Source organism: Pseudonaja textilis, chromosome 2 (genome assembly GCF_049901715.1).
Source record: "Pseudonaja textilis isolate UNSWEBS1 chromosome 2, rPseTex1.2, whole genome shotgun sequence".
Taxonomy (NCBI): Eukaryota; Metazoa; Chordata; class Lepidosauria; order Squamata; family Elapidae; genus Pseudonaja; species Pseudonaja textilis.
Genome location: NC_141991.1, coordinates 96,103,279 through 96,124,557, shown reverse-complemented (window position 1 = coordinate 96,124,557; position 21,279 = coordinate 96,103,279). Strand labels below are relative to the sequence as shown.

The 21,279-nt window shown below is 37.9% G+C and overlaps 1 protein-coding gene across 2 annotated transcripts; it reads right to left on the bottom strand.

Annotated features, from left to right (window-relative positions):
• Nucleotides 1-642: 642 nt before the first annotated feature.
• CCNJL (cyclin J like) lies at nt 643-17,853 on the bottom strand. Of its 2 annotated transcripts, XM_087924590.1 has the most exons (6): nt 17,549-17,853; nt 16,723-16,836; nt 9,390-9,600; nt 6,479-6,778; nt 4,905-5,064; nt 643-3,111 (listed from the first exon to the last, which is right to left on the bottom strand). In XM_087924590.1, the coding sequence occupies exons 2-6, from the start codon at nt 16,798-16,800 to the stop codon at nt 2,664-2,666; spliced, it is 1,197 nt and encodes a 398-aa protein (XP_087780716.1). In that variant the 5' UTR covers nt 16,801-16,836; nt 17,549-17,853; the 3' UTR covers nt 643-2,663. The 2 variants fall into 2 exon arrangements, with proteins under 2 accessions (XP_087780716.1, XP_087780715.1); XM_087924589.1 differs by lacking the exon at nt 17,549-17,853 and having other exon boundaries at nt 644-3,111; nt 16,723-16,908.
• Between the last annotated feature and the right edge of the window lie 3,426 nt (nt 17,854-21,279).

Here is a 21,279-nt window from a genome sequence, read left to right as displayed (position 1 = left end):
GTGCTGAGATTCCTTTGTTCTCATCAGCTAGAAGTGGAATTTAATTCCTTATTTGCACAATTGAGAACTGCTTCCAGGAAACTAAATTGGAAAGCAACTCAATTATTTTTAATTATAAGTGACTTGGTGAAGTCTTGAATGTCTATTTGCAAAGTGGAGTTAATCAGATGCTAAAACAGGTCAAGAGGTGGCTTTCCTAGGATACATATGTTGTATAGTGTGCACCTTTGCAATGGCAAGCTTGCACATATTCAGCAACATCAAAAGAAAGCCTGCTTCTTCAATAAATTAGTAGGTTCAAAGGCCTTCTCTTCTACTGTGTTGTATATTTTCTAGAGCAGCACTGGCCCGAGATCCGTATGTCTTTGAAAACCTGACTGTTCTGCCAGGCCTAGTAAGTTCAGTCTTTCATTTGTATTTGGCATATTGTATGTGTTTCTTCCTGAAGTGGATGGTCTTATTATTTATTACTTTTTACAGGGCAAACCACTAGAGTCATTGGATAGCTTCTAGATTAATTGAATGTTTGCCTCCTACCACTATGAAGCTTATTACAGGTATGGAAGGAACTGGAGACATTTGATTAAAGGGTGTAGTACAGCCTAGGAAGATTATGAGCACCCAAAAGGAGACAAGACCATTAACGTTTTGTGCTGTTTATTCAATAAACTTTTTAAAGACAGAAACAGAAAATTTCAATACACAAAAACATCTTTACAGGATGTCATGAAATAATCAGGCCAAATTCTATAAGCTTGAGCTTCTCCAGTGGTTTTTACACAATTAAGTGACTACTGTCTGCTTAAATGTTGTAGCTAAAAAGTTGTATATAAATACATAAAAGGTAACGTACAAGTCCAGCTACAATTTTTGACAAAGATGTTTCTAACACGAAAAAAAAAATCCATACAAAAACATTTCCAACTTTGTCTTGCTACATATGTTATCATCAAAAGCGGGAAAGCCCAGTCACTAGACTTTTCAATAAAAGGAAACGTTCTTCCCCTACATTAAAAGCAGCATTCCCTTCTTCATTTAAACATTCTTCACTTTCTCTCTGAAAATCGTAACTTAAAGCAAAATGAACAATTAACATTTTACCACTGCATTCTCAACAACACAAACTCTATATGTTCGATAGAATAAAAGCATATTGCACATAGTTATTGCAATCCTGAGAAACATTCCATAAAAATACTGTCATTTAGTGACAATAGCTCCACATCAAGTGGCAAATTCACACAGTAGTAGACACCTTCAACATATTTTGAAATTGGAGCCACACAAGTCTAGTACAAAACTTAATCATATAAAATTGTTTAAGGCCATGATTCTAAAGTACGTTTATATAGAAATATTGGAGCACTGGGGCAAGGCAAAACCTGGCAAAGTGTTGTCAAATCTATATTTTTAGAAGAGAATCAGTGGTGGGGGCACGGTACTGTAGCCCACCCATTTCCATCAATTATTTTCTGCTAATGTTAATCTCTCCCCTCTTTTCAAAACTTACAGTACTTCCTAGTTCTGGAGTCCAGCTAGAAAGAACCAAGTCAAGGTGCTAGAGAAGCATTTGTAGATAGAGATTAGCTTTCTTATCATGGTGGTTCATGCCTTGCTTTAAATGCTAATATTCAAAGTGAATTGTTATTTACTTTGTCATGTTGATTTATGTATTGTCTTGAAAATAGCTTGCATGGCAATCTATCTCAATAGTCATTTATAGTATTATTCCAGTTAGTAATTTTTTAGGAATGCAAGTTTTCAGTTGTTTGATCACCTTCTATTAACCTTGCATTCTTTATTCTTGAACCTTTTAAGAGTTCTTTCCTCTTTTAAGAGTCCTTCTATGTTTTTGTCTACTTTTCTAAATTCCTAACATCCTACAATAAAAGGCAGCAGTTCCCTCAAAAATCAAGGGATTTAACTATTTTTCTTTACAGTGGACTGCTTCAAGTAAACATTAATCCCTGATATAACTTGTAAACCGTATTTTCTCAACAAATGACTGTTTGTGATATAAGGCAGCAGCATCTCAAATATCTAGAGGTACTTTAAAAAGGCAATTAAAAATACTATACATATGAAACTCAAGTGGCGCTTAACCTACTAAATGTATTCAGAAAGTTCAAAGTGTTTCTCTCCCTATTTTCATGTTTAATATATTGCTGTGCGAATCTTCCAATAAGCAACAAGAAGGTTTCTTCATAAAGTATTCTGCCAGAGAGAGATTGAGAGAGATCAAGGTGAGTGCAACAAACACTGGCCTTTTGATCATCAATAGAAGGTTCCAGGCCTAAAAACTACAATCATCCACCTGCAAAACTCATCAGGGAAGCAACTATACACATGTGCCACAGGGAAGTTACCTTACAGCAAAAATTTCTCTTATAGAAGTAGCTTTTCCAGGTCTTCCTCCCTCAAAATGAAGCCTGGCAAATCAGTGAGGTATATTTTTTAAAAAATTTTTTTCTTAAAGTCTTGCTTCCTTACAAAGCACACATACTGAGAAATCAAAATTCATTTGTGAGTTGGATCCGTTTTTTGTTCAGCCATTTCGTCATAGAGATCCTGCTGATAGTTACATGGGCGATCTGGTTTATGTGCTCCTATGTTTTCCTGGCAAAATATCCTGCCTCTCTCTGGCTACCTTTTTCCGTAGGTGCTCAACCATCAAAACAGCCTGCTGTGTATGAGTGATGCCTGCTGAAGTAGCTGCTGCCATAGACCAATGAGAGGCAATGTCTGGATTCTGTTGAAATGGCTACCTGCATCGCGATTGGCCCTTGGAGAGACATGGTCTGCAAAACAGGTTGGAAATTCTCCTGCAGGGCAGAGTAAGTACTCAGCATACTATTCCCTGAACTGAGACCACTGGATCGAGGAGCTTGCAGGGAGTCCCGATAAGCGGAGCACAGGTCCTGTATCGGAGAACAGAACTGTGACAGGACAGCTGAGGACTGGGGCAGGGGGTGGTACTGTGGCTGTTGGAAGAGAACGTGAGTTGGCGTCTGGAGGTTTAGGCTTTCCATAATTTGCTGCTGCTGCTGTTGCAACAGGCTTAGGGAATCCTTGTCCTGTGTGTCTTCGCTGGGGTCCTTACTGTGAACTTTGCTAGGAGAAAATAAATAAAAAACACAATCAAACCATGTTTGGAAAAGAAATGTGAAACTAATTAACATATGCTGTGCTAAGAAACAAGTATCAACTAGCACTGATGATGTTACCTAGCTTGGGTAATCAAATCTCAGCAAAAAAAAAAAAACCCAAACAAGCTCAGAGAGCACCAAAGACCCTTTTTGTCACTTCTGAGCTACAAATATTCTCCTTTATTGGCAAGTATCATTTATCAGATTTAACTCAGGGACAATATTTATAGCTACATTTGTTAACAACTTTGGACAAAAGTATTTCCAGCTTCCCAGATACCCTATAGGGCAATAGAACTGGTTAAATCTTTTAACATGTACAATTAGTTTCTACATATATGTTATCCGTAAATCAATTTTATATACAGATGCTAAGAGATTAATAAACTACAAAGTTAGAAATTTCTGTATTACCTAGACAATGGGAAAGTGTCTTAACTTCTATACCTAGTGTGTCAGTGGACCTTAAACTATGACTTATACAACAAAAATATAATTGGACTCCATTACATTTGTATCGAAAACTGTCCAGGAGAGCATTATGTTGGAAATAAAAACACATCTTTTTCCATTGCCCTATACTTACCATACTACATTTTGTGAGAAAATAGTGGTGTACTTATAAATCTGACTGTACAACAAACAGCTAATATTTTCAGAGATTAGTATTCTCTTGAATTACATATCTAGTACACAGAATCTGACAAATGGACAACATGAATGAACTCTCTGTGCTATATCACAACTAAAAGATCGACATTACATCATTGGAAAGATGCCTTCATTTATTCAATAGATTCAAAACACAATTACACTTGCTACCTATGAGGGGATTGCTTATAGACGTAGACTTTGCAAGGATAAATACAATGAAATATAGGACTCATTCAGCAAAGTACATTAGATTTAAAAAAAAAATGATTGTAATATAATATTACATATAATATAAATATTAGATTATATAAAATTGTAACTGTTGTTACAAGTTACAGTTTATATTTTTTTTATTTACATATTTTTAAGTGTGTTACATATTTTTCATAATGTGTTTATCTTTTGCTTTGACCTTTTGGGGTCTTTTTGGTTATAATTTTAAATGCAATTTTCTTTTTTAAAAAAATAAGAAACTTGGTTGCTGAATAAACAAACTTCCCCATAATAACCCATATGCTGCTGGAGAAAAATTAAAATTCCTGAATATTTTGTGTTTTCAGTAATTTTATAGCTAAATACCATTTACATTCTCTTATTTCAAGTTCAGGAAAGAGAAACTGATGAATTAGAGTTACCTTGTGTTAAGAATTTATTTTAAAAGTTGCCCATCAATTTGCTGATGTGACAAATATCTATGCAGGAATGTATTATATTAACACATAATATCACCTACTATATTAACACACTGCAAAGGCTTAGGACAATGGGAGCAGGAACTACATCATTCAAGAGGAAGTGTCACTCAGTAAAATCTTGGATCAGGGCAACAACAGTGCCCCTATCTATAGTCCAACATTTTATTTCTGAATGCAAGCATACAGTAAGTCCCTGAAGATTAATTATCCTTTTAACTAATTTGCACCTATTTTCCTGGGCTAATGCAACTCCCCTTTGAGACCAGAAAAAGCTATAATTTCTTTGTGGGAGCAGCCAATGGACAAGGAACCCACTCCTGCCTACTTTAGATCCAAACACGGCAATTGTCTGCTCCATAACACTGTACTGGCAGCTCAGGAGAATGGTCCACTTCACTCTGAAACTTACCCAAGCATGAGTTCAATGCAAGGAACAAGATGTTCCCAGGAATAACATGTCAGCAGTTGAAGCTGTGTGGTCCATGGGGGAGACATCTCAAGGTAGACGCGGGAGGCACCCACACAAGCAGCAGCAACCAGAGAAGGCCGAAAAGAGAGAAAAACATGATCTGGGAGGGGGAAGAACAGGGGAAAGGGAAGAAACAAACATATAAGACTGCTGTTTAAAAATGAATTATCTTTGGGACAAAACTGATTAATACTGATGTGTCATGGTTGTTTGCAAGGAACATCATGAAATGTCTTGGTGTGCTAGATAATATCTCATGGTATGAAAAATGCTCTTAAATAGGCTTCCTTTAATTTACTGCTTCATTTAGACCTCTAACACTGCAAACATGAGCATGCTTACTTAAAAATTAAATCAAATTCCAATGCTGTCCAAACAGTGAGGCTTCTGGAATGCCCTGCAAAGCTAGGACTGCTCCAGAAATGTGTGATATTTTGAAAAAAAAACCACCCCCACTCTCTTGGCTGAATGGAGGAAAGTTAAAAATGAGAAGGTCTGTCTGAGCTTCTCCCTGAATTCCAATGTTCAGACTGCTGAAAATTTTAAAATTTGCTTTTACGGAGGGTGAGGAAAAGAGTTGACAGCGTCTCAGTTTCCTTTGCAATATTGGAAAATGTTGGAATTACCAATAACATGTTAAATTTATATGCTGCCCAATGCCTAGCAATTCTGCCCCCTCATTTCACACGACATTGACAATCATGTGATGTGGGTAGCTGCACAGGAGAGTGAATAGCTGACTTAGTGAGTTGGGTCCTTTGAATACTACCAACAAAATTCATCGTCAAGGAAACATGCAACTAATCACTCTGCTGATACTTTATAACAGGTAAATCACTATTTGGCGCTTTACATTGTTTAATAGCATAGGAAGAACTGATAAAATGTGCTTTTTAACTACCTTCAGTCTTGCATTACCTCTAAGTTGAAAAAAACCCAAGGAATCAAAATTCGCCAAAGTTGTGATCATAGAGCTGAATCATGGATTGATGAGTTTTTCTAAAAAGGTTAGAGGCATAACACTGCCTCCTAGTGGCTTTTTCTTCCCATTCTCACACTCCTATTTAAAAATGTGCTTAAATGATTGGCCTCTTCAGGGTTTTCCAAAGTCAACACTGATCCAGAAAACTCGACGAGACTATCTGAATGGTTGTCCTTATTGTACCCTATGACGATTATTAAGTGTTGTACCTTATGATTCTTGACTCTTTGACGAATGTATCTTTTCTTTTGTGTATACTGAGAGTATTTGCACCAAGACAAATTCCTTGTGTGTCCAATCACACTTGGCCAATAAAGTATTCTATTCTATTCTATTCTATTCTATTCTATTCTATTCATATAATATGGGATCAATGAACTGTCTGAAATTTCATGAAGGGGTTGATGGGTTGAACAGCTTGGGGAACCCCTGCATTAATCCCTTCTGGTAACATTACACTTTCTTTTAGTCCTCAAGGCGACTAGGAGACTTCCTACACCTCAAATGCTCCTAACCAGGACCCGATTATTACCTTGCAGTGAAGCTTCTAGGAACAAGTGAGAATATTTCTCCATGATGGCTTTGAACTTAGTGACAGATGTGATGGGCCAGCCTTTGTGGAGGTCACCCGCACTGACAGAGGCGAAGAGGTAATAGTCAATGTAGTGTGCCGGGGTTGGCAGACACAGATTCCAATTGAAGCTCTCCAGGAGCAACAGTTCCATCTTCAGTAGGTCTTTTTTTGTAAGCATTAGATTAAGGCTGCACATGTAAGCAAAGTTGTTCAGCAGTTCTAGTTTTGGCACCTTATCCTCCTTCTCTTCAAATTTGCCTAAGGAAAGATGAACACAGGAGATTGATTCAAGGCCCATATCCATCTTATACCATCATACTATATGTTTAAGCCATCTGTAGATTCATTAGTCCTCATGGATACAAGAGGCCGATCATTTTTTTTTCTGCTAGAAAACAAACCACAGTTCCATCATGTCTGAATTTGTGGATATAAGATGGATCTAAGACCACGTTCTACCTTTTCTCTTTAGACAAATCCCAGTTTCAAATTCAAGCATTGTGGATAATTGAAACACGAAAGGGAAGGATTTTTTTTTTGCAGCATGATTTTTTTTATGCTAAACACAACCAATATAAAGGCTTAATGATGTGGCATTCTTTCTTAATTGTGCAGGAATTTGGAAATATTTACTCTAAAATATTGCAACATTAATAGCTACTGAATAAATTTAGCCTTTCTTTGAAACATTGAAGTTAAAAATAAATGCACTGTAAGATTTGCCTGATAATTTCCAAACTTTGCAATGTATAAAAATCAAAGCAATCAAGCTTAAAAATACGGGGTGGAGAGAGAAAAAATAGTAAAGCATCTGCATCCATCCTCAAAAGAGCTCTGGGGGAAAAAAGGGGGGTGGTGACGGTAAAAACCTTGTTGCTAGGTGAGAAATTTGTTAAGTTTTGCCCCATTTTACGACTTTTGTTGCCACCTTTGTTAAGTGAATGACTGCAGTGGTTAAATTAGTAACACAGTTGTTAAGTGAATTTGATTTCTCTATTAACTGCTTGTCAGAAGGTTGCAAAAGGGAATCACAAGACTCTAGGACACTGCAACTGTCATAAATGTGAATCAGCTGTCAATCATTTGAATATAAATCATGTGGCCATGGGGATGCTACAGTGGTCATAAATGAGAAAAATGGTCACAAGTCACTTTTTTCAGTGCTGTTGTAACTTCAGTTGCTAAATGAACTGTTGTAAGTTGAGCACTACCTGTATTAGAACTGCTCTGCAAATAATCACTAGATGGGAACAAAGATTTAGCATTTTTGGACCTCTTTGCTATTATCTAATAGATGCACAGATACTTGGAGACCAGATCTGGCAACTCTAGATAATTGGCCATGGCTTCTAATCTTCCAGTTGTTCCTTTTTGTTGTAGAGTCCCCCAAAAGCACGTCATCCAGGTTTCAGAATTATCTAATGAGCTAATAATAATACAGATGAAAATATCCCATTTCCATATTCAGAACGGTAGGCGACAGCCAAAGAGTTTTGTCTTAAAGTCCAGAGTACACCACAGCTTGTACATTCCCGACAAGCCAGAATTCTGGTTTCTCAAGAAATGAATCAGAGTCTCACTAGAGGATTACTGATACTATAGAAGTATGAATGTCAAAAACTCTGGTCCTGTTCTATATTAATAAAAAATTAGAAAAGTGTTTTTTCCTTCTTCTTCCTTAAGTTTCACGCATTTGCAATCAGCATTTTTCTAGTTTGTGGGGGGTCAAAATTAACATGTAAAAAAATGTTCTATGGGAGCAGAGAACAAAGGGCGGACAATGAATACTAGAAGACACACTGATCCCTTCGCTTGTGTTTGTTGTTTTATTAGCTGTTGCTTATCTCCACCTTTTCAGATTGGTCTTTTGAAATCTAACTGCACCAATAACTATAGGCAACACTCTCCCCTTAAAAAAGCCTGCTCAAAATAGTTTTGTGTGCATTTAATTTGTTTAGGACCATGACAGCTTTCCAACAAGGAATTAACAACCTGAAAAAAAATCTGTTACAACCTTGAAATATGTTTGCTTAGACAATCTGTTAAAATGTCTGCACTACCTCTAAAGACTTATAAGGATGCGTTACAGAGTTAGACAGGCCATGGGGACGCAGGTGGTAGCTGAACTACAATTCACAGGAGCACCAGACAGGATGGTCAATGGTTAACAAGTCTGGGAGATTTTTAGCCACAAATACAAGGGTAGCTTAACTTCTACTTTAGGTCTTCCAGTATCATAGCAATATAGTGGGAAAAACAGCTTTCATGTCATTACAAGACTATCTAAAGGCCACCACACCGAATACATAACATTCTTTAGTGTAGTTCTGGTTGTTCTGGACTGTACAGGTAGTCCTTGACTTATGACTACAATTGAGCCCCAAATTTCTATCGCTAAGCAAGACAGCTGAGTTTTGCCCCATTTTACCTCTCGTGCAACAGTTATGTGAATCACTGCACTTGTTAGTAACAAGGCTATTAAATGAATCTGGTTCCCCTTTGACTTTGCATGTTAGAAGATTTGCAAAATGTGATCGATCACATGACCCCAGGAAACTACAACCGTCATAAATACATGCCATTTGCCAAGCACCCCTACTCTGATCATGGGAATGCTGCAATGGTTATAGTATGAACACTGGTCTTAAGGACTACCTGTAATTTGAACAATCATTCTGTGCCACAAGAAACTGAAGACATCACTAAAAAAATCCAAGCCAAAGATTACTGAAATACCGTCTTAAAAGCAAGCATCTCTTGATGCATTATACTGCACGATTTATAGTGGCTTTCTCCGTGCATTTACTTGAGAAAGACCCCACCCAAATCTTACTGCATGATTTCTCTACCATTAGGTAAGGTGACTTACTTGCAAGGAGAAGACATGCAATTGAGACAACATATAACTGCTTCACAGTAACATCATAGCGATCCATAAAAATGTCCAGCAAGTAAACAGCAAGGTGCCGAGCCATGGGACAAAGTTGGCAATGGCTGCTGAGGACAGTAAGGAGGTGAGCAAAATAGCGCCGTCTTTCGATTTGCGGAGAATGGGCCTTGTAGACAGGCAGTTTCAGCTCCTATGGCAACACAAACAAGGAGGCGGGGAAGAAAAGGGGAATATCCATTTCAGTAAAGAGAACATCCAGATTAACATTGCACCACCTGTTCTGGCAAGTTGATAACAATGACAGGAATACAAAATAGTCCCACCCACCCTTCGGTCCAGATAATTAGGAAGTGAAAAACAATTAAATTTATAACAAATTGTCCATATTCTAAGAAATAAGAAACTTGTGTATGGAGAGAGATCTTTTTAAAAAACCCAAACCCAACAACTGTTACGTTGTATATTATGCTAAATACTTAAAGTCACATTTTTGACGAAGAAGCATTATTTACAAAATAGCATGTTAACGGTGGCATTTGATAATCCTGACTCTGGACTAGTTTTTTTTTCCAGCTGAGGTTCTACGAGAGATCATGATAGATAAAACAAACAAACAAACATTGTTTTTCAAACTATAGCTGATAAAGGTGGGGATTTTCAAATAATACTACTTGGTGGTGGGCCTGCTCCTTTCCTGTTATTGTAAAGGTCATAAAAGTGGTAGAAATTACTTGATTGTGAGGTTTTTATATTTTAAGGCAGGCGTTCTCCTAAGACCTGAAAATTATGGTTCCTCCAATGGTTCCCCCAACATTAAAAAAAAAACATGAGAAAGACTGCTACCAACTAAGGAGATCGTCCTGACCTTGTTACTATAAAATCTTCACAAAAGAATACTCTTCTATATATTTGAAGACGGAGGTGAAGGCAAAGTTGATGTAGAATTCAACTTAAAACAAGCAATATCCTAGGTCATGCTTTTTATTCTTATATTCAATTGGTTAGACAAATGATGCATAAGAATTTATCTATACCAACTGAATATAAAAACAAAAAGCACAACCTCCTAGGATGTTGCTTGTTTTAAATGAATTCCACATCACTTTTGTGGAATTCAAGCAGAAGCAAAGTCAGAATAGAAAGCAGTTTTGCATTAACAGTACTCTTGACAATGCAACTTCTACGTTTAAATTTAGGCGCATTTGCTTCAATAATTCAATGCCCAAGAGCAAAAGAATGGATTAAGTAAATGTAATTGACTTGTCTACATTTTTCAAGCGGGAACATGAGCCTGGAAGGTGTCTGTGAACGTATGTGGTTTAATCTCCCTCAAAAGACAAGCTTGATGAAAATTTTCTCCAACCTTTCCAATTAACAGGACAGAGAAAGGGTTAGATATTCATCCAGATCACAAATAATTCAGTTTCTAGAACCAGTGCATGCTGTAATGGCCATTGTTTATGCTGGAAGAACTAGCTGTGCTCAAGCAGCTAATTTTGCCAATGAACAGTGCAGCCCAAAGCCATGCCATTAGCATTCTGATCAGAGAAGACAACTGGATGAAACATTATTGCCTCTTCCCAACTTTCACTCTAAGTATGTGGGAGGCATGGACAACATAACAGAAGCAGAGGACTCCCTGATAGCTCTTCAGTGGCACTGCCATCAAAATGGAACAAAACAATTTAATGCCTTTGAGAAATTCTATATATTAGTTCAGTTTTGCATACCATGTTATTGATACTAAATCCTGAAATTTAAAATCCAGGTCCAGATATGCTCTACTCACTTTGTTCATTTTTTTAAACATGGGCTAAAATGGTGAAGTTACCCTGTTTGTAAAGACTTGATAAAACCTCTTAAAGAAAAGGATCACAAGTAAATATTTATACCATGGTAAAGAAGACCTGATTTCCCCAGGTCAATATGCTCAATTATCTACTGGGATGTACCAGATGCACTTATAAACAGGATTAGATGCTCCCACAAGTCTTTGTTCAAGAAGCATGGAATGTGTTGAAAGGAATCTGACTTGGCTGGAAAATAAAACTGGATACAAATTCACAGAAAACTACATCATATTTAGCAGGCAGGCAAGCAGGTATTCTATAATGTCTATTCTATACTTCAAAAGCTACTTTTATCCATCATCAAGGGAGCAGAACTTAAGGACAATGAAGTTCATTGCTTTGATCTTTTGAAATACCAATCACATAGATGTGATATACAGTGCTACCAGACACAGAGAAGACACTTCATTTTTTTTTAAAGTAGGACTAACACAGGAATAAGTACAATTTAATTACTGACTGGTTTAGCATACACCACAAAGAATCACAGAGTTGAAAACCATCTCGGAGATAATCTAATCATCTCCACAGTTCAGTACAGGATCCACAGTAACAGATGACCATGCAAGCCTGTCTGAAGACCTCAAGGGAAGCAGACCTCACAACTTTATTTGTCAGCCTGTTCCCCAAGAGCTTGTAGAGTTCAAAGTTTCTCCTTAATGTCTAGCCTGAATTTGCTTTCTCTAATTTTAATAAACTACACTGCAGTTTTAATCCTGACTTTTTCAATAACAAAAGAAACATCTACTCATTCATCTAAGTGACAGCTTTTGGATCTCTGTTATTTCTTCTCTAACATTACTCATAGGGTAACCCTTCACCTTTTGCTCCATTTTTCTCCTGTTGTTTTTAAGCTGCAGTGTGTAGAACAGGACACACTACTCCACATGAAATCTGATCAGGCACTATAAAGTTGGAAAAATGACTTCCCCCAATATGCTTTTTAGGCTGGCTAATGTACCCCACAACACCATTTTAATTTGCAGCACACTATTGGTTCATGTTTAATTACTTTTCACGGGTTCTACTGCCAAGTCAGATCTCCATCATCCTATATGTGTCTTTTTCCTACCTGGTATAGAACATATTGTTAAATTCCATCGATTTCATTTTAACACACAGCTCAAGCTTGTCTGGAGTTTCTGGAATTTCCTCTCATTCAATATCAGCCACACCTTGCAGTTTGGTGCAGTTTATAAATGTTCCATCAATTCACCATCTATTCTAAACCATTGATAAAAATGCTATATGACATAGACATCAGTACAGAGCCATGGATACTCCCTTGGATATTTTCTTCTAAGGTGAAAAACAACTACTAATGACTACTTTTCGATGCTGTCACTTGACAATCCAAATAAAGATGTATTGATTTAAGAAGTTTATATGGTCACAATAGTGATAAGAATATACATAAAAACAGTAAAAAAACCAACACCCTCCCAAATAACTCTCAGAGGAGCAAAACAATACTTCCCCTTATGCTAACGTTCATAAATACTGAGCTCCAGCCGCAGCCTATATTAATGCCAGCATATATATTCTTAGGACCTTCTGGAAAGCTGAGATGCTGGGGTCCTGCTGTATGAGGCCCAGCAGAACCCGGGAGCAGTGTGAAAAGAGGAATCAGCCTAAAATCCCAACATAGCCACAAGCAAACTAGGTCTGACTCTCCTTGAGTGCTGTTGACCCTTATCTAACTCTAACCAGATGCTGATCTTTAGTTAAGAAAAATCATGTGCATATGGTTCTAGCACTAAATCAGCTTAATTGAATGTGTAGACCTGATCTTTCACTCCAACACCTGCCAAACCTGGGTACCCCTAATTTTTAATCCTATATTAGAGAGAGTAGGTATCATATACATCTTCTTGATTGCTGAAAATGTTTTATATTAACTGGAAGGTGTATGGTTAATATCCAACAATAAGACATCATGCGTTCAGTTAAACACTAAAAGGAAAATGTTTCATTAGATGTAAAAACAGAAGGAAAAAACCCAGCTTTGAAACCATCTGAGCTGTAGTATGTTTGAATCTATGCAAACAGGTAACACCTACAACCAGCCTATAGAAATTTCTAGCCAATCCGCTGCTTCGGCCTAGGTAATGTTAATTTTTCCAATTAGATCAGATCTCCCCACTCACTAGACATAAATGGGAGGAGCAATCATAACGCTAATCCTTCAACACTGTTATCAGTGTTAACAACTGTCTTTCAGGCTCTGAGAAAACATACTTTTATCTTTCATCAATCAGGCACTGAAAAGCCAAGGAGAATATTTGGGCTGGGGGATGGGGAGTGGGAGAAGAAATCTGTTTCTTCTACCTAGCACTCTCCAGAGGTGTCCAACTCCACAGAGCAGAGGTACACAATCAGCTTTATGCTAAGATTTCTACTTGTTTTGATGTGATGTACCAGACTTCAAATACTGGACTTAGTAAAAATAAATAAATTTGGTCTCAGTTTAAATTCAAATAAGAAGAATAAAAATACAGTTGATGTTACTTTCTATGAATATTCTTCTTCTATCTCATGACAAATTACAATTTGGTGTCAGTCTTTCTGGGGGAAACATAGCTCTGGGTCCATTCTAGAGTATGTATATCTCTGTCCTAGGAAATTATGAAAACTGGACAGCTCTGGACACTAGGAGCACATTCACAACCACAAGTCCTTGAAGTATATCAAAAAGGATGTGGGACATAAAAATAATGCAAATGGATCTTAGCAGCACCACTGGTGTAGTGCAATTCTTTAGTATCTTCACAGGTGGATATACTGTAAATAAATAAAATTTCAGGCTAATATCTACCAGAGATCACTAATTCATGATATTTTTCTGTATACACATGGAAAGTATTAGAAAAACTCTCCTATTGCAAAATCTTCTTCATTAGCTGTTAATTTATTGTGGTTTATAGCTAATAAGGAAAAAAGACATTTCAAGAATGAAATGGTCCTTTGAAAATAATCTGGTATCCTCTAGTTGGAGAGAAATAATTTAAAAGAAAATTAAATGGCCTGCTCAAAGAGACAGAAGACAACATTAGCATATATCAAAGTAAATATTTAGAGAAATAAAACCTCTTAGGAGATTCTAAGCATTGACTGTTTCTTATTGCAAGTCACATTATGTTACTGAATAATGCAAATTAGGAAAGAGATGTTCTTTCATATGATCAAAGCAGATCAAACGCATGCTTACTTTTTTCTGCATGTTTCTTTGAAAAAGCATGAGCATATGCAATAATGGCAACACAATGAACAATGGGATATCCAAATCAAAAGCTGAAAAATGTGCAACCTTATGGCCACGTGTGCTTTCGAAAACACACTTGTCACACAGTTCACTCATCTTAATTGAGAAACATAAACCAGTTTGTTTTTTATGTGGTGTGCTGAAAAACACAGCTAGATTAAAAAAAATTCCAAAAGGTCTTTTTCTCATGAAATATTGGCAATAAAAGGTTATCCAACTAGTAGGTTATTTAACAGACATAAATCTGAATATTCCTGAAGTGCAAATTTCCATACCAAAGCCATAATGGTTAAAAACCACCAGAGAATTATTCAGAGCTAAAAGACATCTGCTATACAGTATCAGGAACTCTTCTCATGAATCTTTACAATTGTAGGAGATATATAATGGACCATTCAGTGGATTCCATTGCAGGTTTGAGAAGTAAATCCAACTGTGTTAAGAGAAGATTGCTGACTCTAGGTCTAAAACTATAGTAGCTTGAGTAAGGACCACCTTTCTTTGTTTGATGGATCAACTCAGGAATAACCAAGCCAAGGATCAACAAGATTTGGCACCAAGTAACGATGCTTATGTTGTAGCCTAATTGGTTTTGTTGTAGATGTACCAGTGTTCACATATACTCCTGGGACTTCAACATTGGCTCCTGAATCAGTGCAAAGAATGTATCCCTGCACTTATACCACATCTCTATATAGCTTTTTAAAAATATTTCCCCCTCAGAGAGTATATTTCAAGATAAAACTGTCAAAATTATTAAATAATCATCTGTTCATGTGTTTAGATATATCACGGTGATTGCCATTCAGGCACTTTGCAACTGGTGTGAATTTAGAATATTTGGTCACAGGATCACCATTTGCCTGTTTCCCAATTAGCTCCAGAAAACCAGAGTTAATGGAGAACACAGAAGTAAAATCACAAGTCATGGTCACTTGATGTCTCCCTTAATGACTAGTGTGAATCACCTGTCACAATAAGTGACAGGAGGCCTATCACAGTCACACAATTTTCTGCTTAGCAACCAAGTTACTGGTTCTAATTATGGTTAAGAGTACTAAATCTATTATTTTCCCATGGAAAGTGATTCTTTCCATATTTACTCAGAAGAAAACAGAAATGTGCTTAAATAGAGCCTTCATCCATATATCCCCTATTTGAAGAACGTAATATGGGTGGCCTTGTTAGATAAATAAAACCCCAGGTGTATGCTTATCACACTATTTGAAATAATTATACCAGCATCTTCAAGGTGCATGGATGTCATAGTAATGGCAATTATATAACTGCTGTGGAGTTTTGTCAAAGGAAGAAGCACAGCTCTGAAGAGCCATATCTACTGCAATTATGTTGGGTACGTGCTTTAGAAGAAAGAGGAACCCTGAACAACAGACAACATTTTCAAAGATTTTAATGGTAATTGAGTGATACAAGACAGGAAACCCTGGGGATGTGATTGGTTGGCCTTTGGGGAAGTTGCCCAGGTCTTTGCACTGTCCTTGGAGTTAGTTCTATTGTTAGGCAAATAGGCTTTCAGGAGGTAGGGTCAATTTAGCTATGGTGGGATTAGGCAAAGAGAGGAACTGGGTTTGACTTTGGCTATATTTGAAAGGGGGAAGGGGAGGGCAGTCTCCATTTTATCAGGTTTGGTTTTTTCCATTACATAACTTGTTTTACACCTTACTTCTGTCACCAAATTTGTGGTTCAACTACATCCATAGCAGATCCAGCCAGCCGGACTGCAGCTGAAAAATGTGTAGAACTGCACTGATAGAGAGATGCAAGGCCTGATATCACTGTGATGTGAGGACAGGGGAAGGTAATACAACAGACATAAATGGACTTGCATCACCCTTCTTCAGCCTCAGCCTCTCCCTTGCCTCTTGCCTCTCTCTGTCAAGATCATCTTCCTTAATACATAAAGTACACACGTTTAATAACAATTTATTACCTATCTGTTCCAAACAGATCTTTCCTAAGTAAAGTAATTGCCATGTATTTTCGGCTCTCAGTTACTTCAAATCTGAAACCTTAGTTTAATTTCAGTCATTTAAAAAAAACCTTCCAGTTGCTTGAGTCTTTCTTATTTGGAAGTTACTTTGGAAGGACAACTAAACAGCAGGTTGTACCTGTTTTGAATTGTAGCAACAGTAAAAAATAGAGGATAGAGTGGGGGGAGGAAGCAGCTGTCTAATCTAACCTTCAGTCTTAGTGTCTGATGAACATCAGCTGCAAGATCTCCTTTCCACCATGGCTGTTCCATCCTTGGACTTCTCATCCAGGGAAAAGTGTCCTCTAGTGAATCAGGCAGCCCCTGCAAGGTAGGCAGAAATCAAAAAGTAAATTAACAAATGAAACATGGACACATTTAAACTTCACCCACTGTTTTTCAACAATGCCACCTACTCCTTTGTAAAAAAAGAGCCTAAAAACATATTGCAGTGTAAAATTAGGGATATGTAGGTGCAGCTTAACAAGATACCGTTGATGGCTGCAAATTTAACTATATAATTCCACTCCCGCAGCATGGAAATAATCCAGTCCATTAAAGTTCTCTACACCTGGATGCCCCTTTCAGAGTTGAATCTGTGCAAAAGGGTTCAAGCCGTCTTGGCCAACATCAAGTCATCTTCTCAGCACAACCCCTGTAGCTCTGTTCTTCCTCAAAACAAGAGCAAAGAAGAGGTATTGATTGCAATACAAGTCATTATTGATCTCCGACTCACGCCCACCTTTCTTTCGGCTTGTGGTGGGGAGGCGGCACCGACTTCCCGGCGGCCCGGCTTTTTTTTTCTTTTTTGCAACAAAACCCAATACCCGACTACAAACGGCGAGTTTCAGATCCAACTCGCTCCCCCCCTCCCCCAATCTGCTTTGAGATCGCCGAGAATCAAGACAGCATTTTCCCCGGGCTGATTTCAACCTCCCTCCTCCTCTTTTACAAGTACAAGTGGCACGAAACTTTTCAGAAGTCCGCGGACTGAAACTTCTGACAAGCTGCCCACAAACCCCGTGTAAGGCGTTACCTTTGCCGATCGCCCGCAGAACGACAGCCTTTGTCCTTTTCCTGACTGCGACGACTTCTTGCAAGGAAAAAAATCCTAGAGCCCCGAGAAAGGGAAGGGAGAATCAAACTGCACCCCTGTCCGCCCCGCTTTGCTAATCCCAGCAGGGAAGGTCAGCAATTGGTTGCATGTCCCAAAGGTGCAAGGCGGAGGGAAAGAGGATGTCTCCCCGCCCCCAGACCACCTCGCGCCCCAAATCTCGCCTCCGCCTTGAAGAAACGACCTAATTTATTGGAGAGGTTACATACACACCGGCTTTCCATATTACGCAGGCGCACACCTACCGCCCACTGGGCCTCTGGACGTTGTAGTCCTTCCCCGCTTCCTCTGCCTACACTTTCCACCTCTGTTTATTGCTGGGCTTTGGGCGAGGGCTGGATTGGCTCGCGGTCTGCGCGCCCGAGGGGCTCATTTGTTCCCGGATGCTTGTTTCATATGTACCCTGGAGCCGCCTGGGCGGCTCTGTTGCTGCACCTCAGCCCGTTGTTGGCGCCATTCTCCATTTCTAAGGGATTTAAGATGGAGCGTTATCAAAATATGGGGTTCTGCCCGCTTGAGCTTGAATAAGAATAATGGCTCCTGCCCCTCTCAGCTGCTATTCATTGAGTCGTGGTAATGGAATTATCTCTCTTAACTACAGGGGATGCTTACTCAGTTTCGTTATCCCCACCCTAAGTTTTGCCTTTGCTTTGATCAGCCCTGCTTTGACATTTCATCGCATAGCATTGCTTTTGACGGCCCTTTATCTTAACAGGCGTGACAGCACTCGGGGATATTAAATTAATATGGATTTGCAATATGCACGTTTACTGAAACAGTTATGATAAAGGATTTTTATGAGAAATGATCTGGCCAATTAACATGAATTATCGTGTAAACAACTGGAGCAAAGCGCTCTTAAAAATTCCTGAATATGAACAAACTTGTGGAAACTTCATAAAATTTAGCCTGAAAAAATTAGCAGATATTCCCAAAGTGCTTTATTGTTGCTTTCCTCACATTAATTGTGAACAGCAAATCACTACTTTTCTTTAGAGAGCATTTGGAAACCACCTGAGAGATGCAGTGCTTGTATTGTTGGTTTGATGCTGCATTGTTACAGCATTTTGTTTTTAAGGACAGAAATCTGAGTGGCAACTGAATTACTAGGCAAGTGTGCTCTGCACGAAGATATATTTATAAAAGCTCAGCCTATTAAATTCTTGCTAATTGCCAAAGCTGGTGGCATCCAGTGTTTAAAGAGAGTAAAGGCAATCTATGGCATATCATTGTTAATTTTGTTTGGTTCCAGACAGTGGCCTTAGCAGGTGACACTTGGAAATTCCTAGGTTGTAAGGTAGACCAAACAGTAGGAAGAAAATCTGTCAAAATAACTTTAGACTTTTGTCAAGAGAACAAATCAAACTCAACTCAAGGGAATAGTCACTTTTTAAACAAATCTGAAGTTTGACTTCACACAGTGCATCTTAGAAATTATAGTTTAATGAGCAATCAATCAGAATAGAGTTGAAAGGGACCTTGGAGGTCTTCTAGTCCAACCCCCTCCCCCCCTCAAGCAGGAGACCCAGATTGTTAACTTGCTAACAGAGCTGTGATCCACACTCCCCAGAGAAAGAGTGCCAGATTGTAGGAGGTTACTGATATTAAATGCAGGGAACACAGGAATGATCTTGGAGAAACTGCTTGGATCCATTTAAAAACATTATTTTACTGTAGGTAGGACAATTAGAAACAAACGCATACTACTTCTGCCTTAACTGCCTTGAGTTAAGAAGGAGGAGGGTAGAGAAAACACAGGGTTTCAAGATTCTTGTTACTATAGCTAATATAATAAGAGTTGTGATCATTCTTGTGGAATCTATTTTCTGACTTTGCTTCTTTTTTTAAAAAAAAAATTTTTTTATTGGTTTTTAAAACAAACATAAACAAACAAAACATAAAAACATCAAGCCATCTTGAAGGACTGCAGAAACATGCTTAACATCCGGGCAATTTGCAATACTGAGTGCTTAGATGTACAGTGATACTCAATATGGTCATTTGGGAAGAGTGCCTTCATGTCAATTTTGACTCCTGGTGACTGCAGTTTTCTTGGCAAAGTTTTTTGGGAATGCCCTCGTCTACTTCCTAGAGCCAAGAGAAAGTGACTAGCCCAAAATCACCCAGCTGGCTTGTGCCTAAGGTGGGATTTGAGCTTCTAGTGTCTCACTTTCTATAGCCTAGTCACTAGACTAGTGCCTTACACCAAACTAGCTTTCAATATCACCAACAGCAAATTCTTAGATATTGAGTTTTAAGGATTTATCTCAGTCTAATGCCAATATAGTAAATTATTCAGACTTAAGGTATTGGTATCTTATTGCAGATAACCAACTTGGAATGTGCAAGGGATGGGAAATACTTACTGAAGTTGAGGTCTACAAATTTGACTGAGAAAAGTTGTTATAGTTAATACTGCTTGAGGCTATTTCTCATCATTGAGTGCTATTTATACCATCCTTGAATCTGCAGTAAACTATACAGACAAGAACCTGGCTACTGTTGATTTGTATATATCAATTGCTTCTCTTCTCAGTCATTATCCAGTCATTTGACTTCCCTACAGGATGAGTGCAAAAGCTTAGCAATTTTATACACCATGAAACTGCTCCTGAATGATATTGAAATAGATAATGTTTCTTTGAAGGATGCTTTCTTATGGTCTAGGGAGATAGATAGATAGATAGATAGATAGATAGATAGATAGATAGATAGATAGATATAGCCATGACATGTTTATGCTATGAATAGGTGCAAGCAGGGAAAGACTTCGTTGGGAAGCTATTGTTATCCTTTATTTTGCCAAACAGACAGAAGAAAGGATAGAACAGATAGGTTATTGCTGAGAAATACAGGCAGTCTTCAACACAACTATTCATTTAGCAACCATTCAAAGTTACAACAGCAGAGCAAGAAGTGACTTATGACTGGTCCTCACACTTATGATTATCACAGCATTTCCATAGTCACACAATCAAAATTTGAATGCGTGGCATGTAGCAGTTGCAGTGTTCTGAGATCAAATGATTGCCATTTGCAACCTTCCCAGATGGCTTCCAAAAAGCAAAGTCAAGAGGGGAAGCTGGATTTATTTAACGACTGCAGTGATTCAATTAACTATGGCAAAAAATGTCATAAAATCAGGCACAATTTAACAACTACTTTGCTTAACAGTGGAAATTCTGCTCCCAATTGTTATAAGTCAAGGACGATCTATAGAAGATCAATGAGACAGATTTAGGGAGACTGATCCAAATGGAAAATATTCCCTTTAATGAGGAATACTGACTTATTCATAGAAGGTAACTTTGTCATTGGAATTATATGCATGAGTTGATAAACTATTTCATTATTATGTTTTAGATCAGACATTCTAATTTACCTCCACAGCTACCAGCTAAGGCACATTCTAAGGCAGGATAGAGGGATAAAACATACAGCAAGTTTTCAACACCATTGAACTGATTCTTTCCTATTTTTGCTCAGCAGTTTTTTTTAATCACACTTGAGAACCTATTTAAAATTAGATAAAGAAAATAATGCCAACAATGAACCAAATGACAGCATATGTACATTTACTTCCGAGCTATTCATGAGGTATTCCCAAATAACATTTTCAATTTTTGCGAGAACATCAAATATTTTTACACAAT

What these genes read in the sequence shown, in the direction of transcription:
- CCNJL (XM_087924590.1), bottom strand. Translation starts at nt 16,800, where the DNA reads ATGAGAAGTCCAAGGATGGAACAGCCATGGTGGAAAGGAGATCTTGCA. An exon ending in ATCAGACACTAAGACTGAAG is followed by an intron (nt 9,601 to 16,722) that starts GTTAGATTAGAC and finishes GTGTTGCCATAG; the next exon opens with GAGCTGAAACTGCCTGTCTA. An exon ending in TGCATGTCTTCTCCTTGCAA is followed by an intron (nt 6,779 to 9,389) that starts GTAAGTCACCTT and finishes ATCTTTCCTTAG; the next exon opens with GCAAATTTGAAGAGAAGGAG.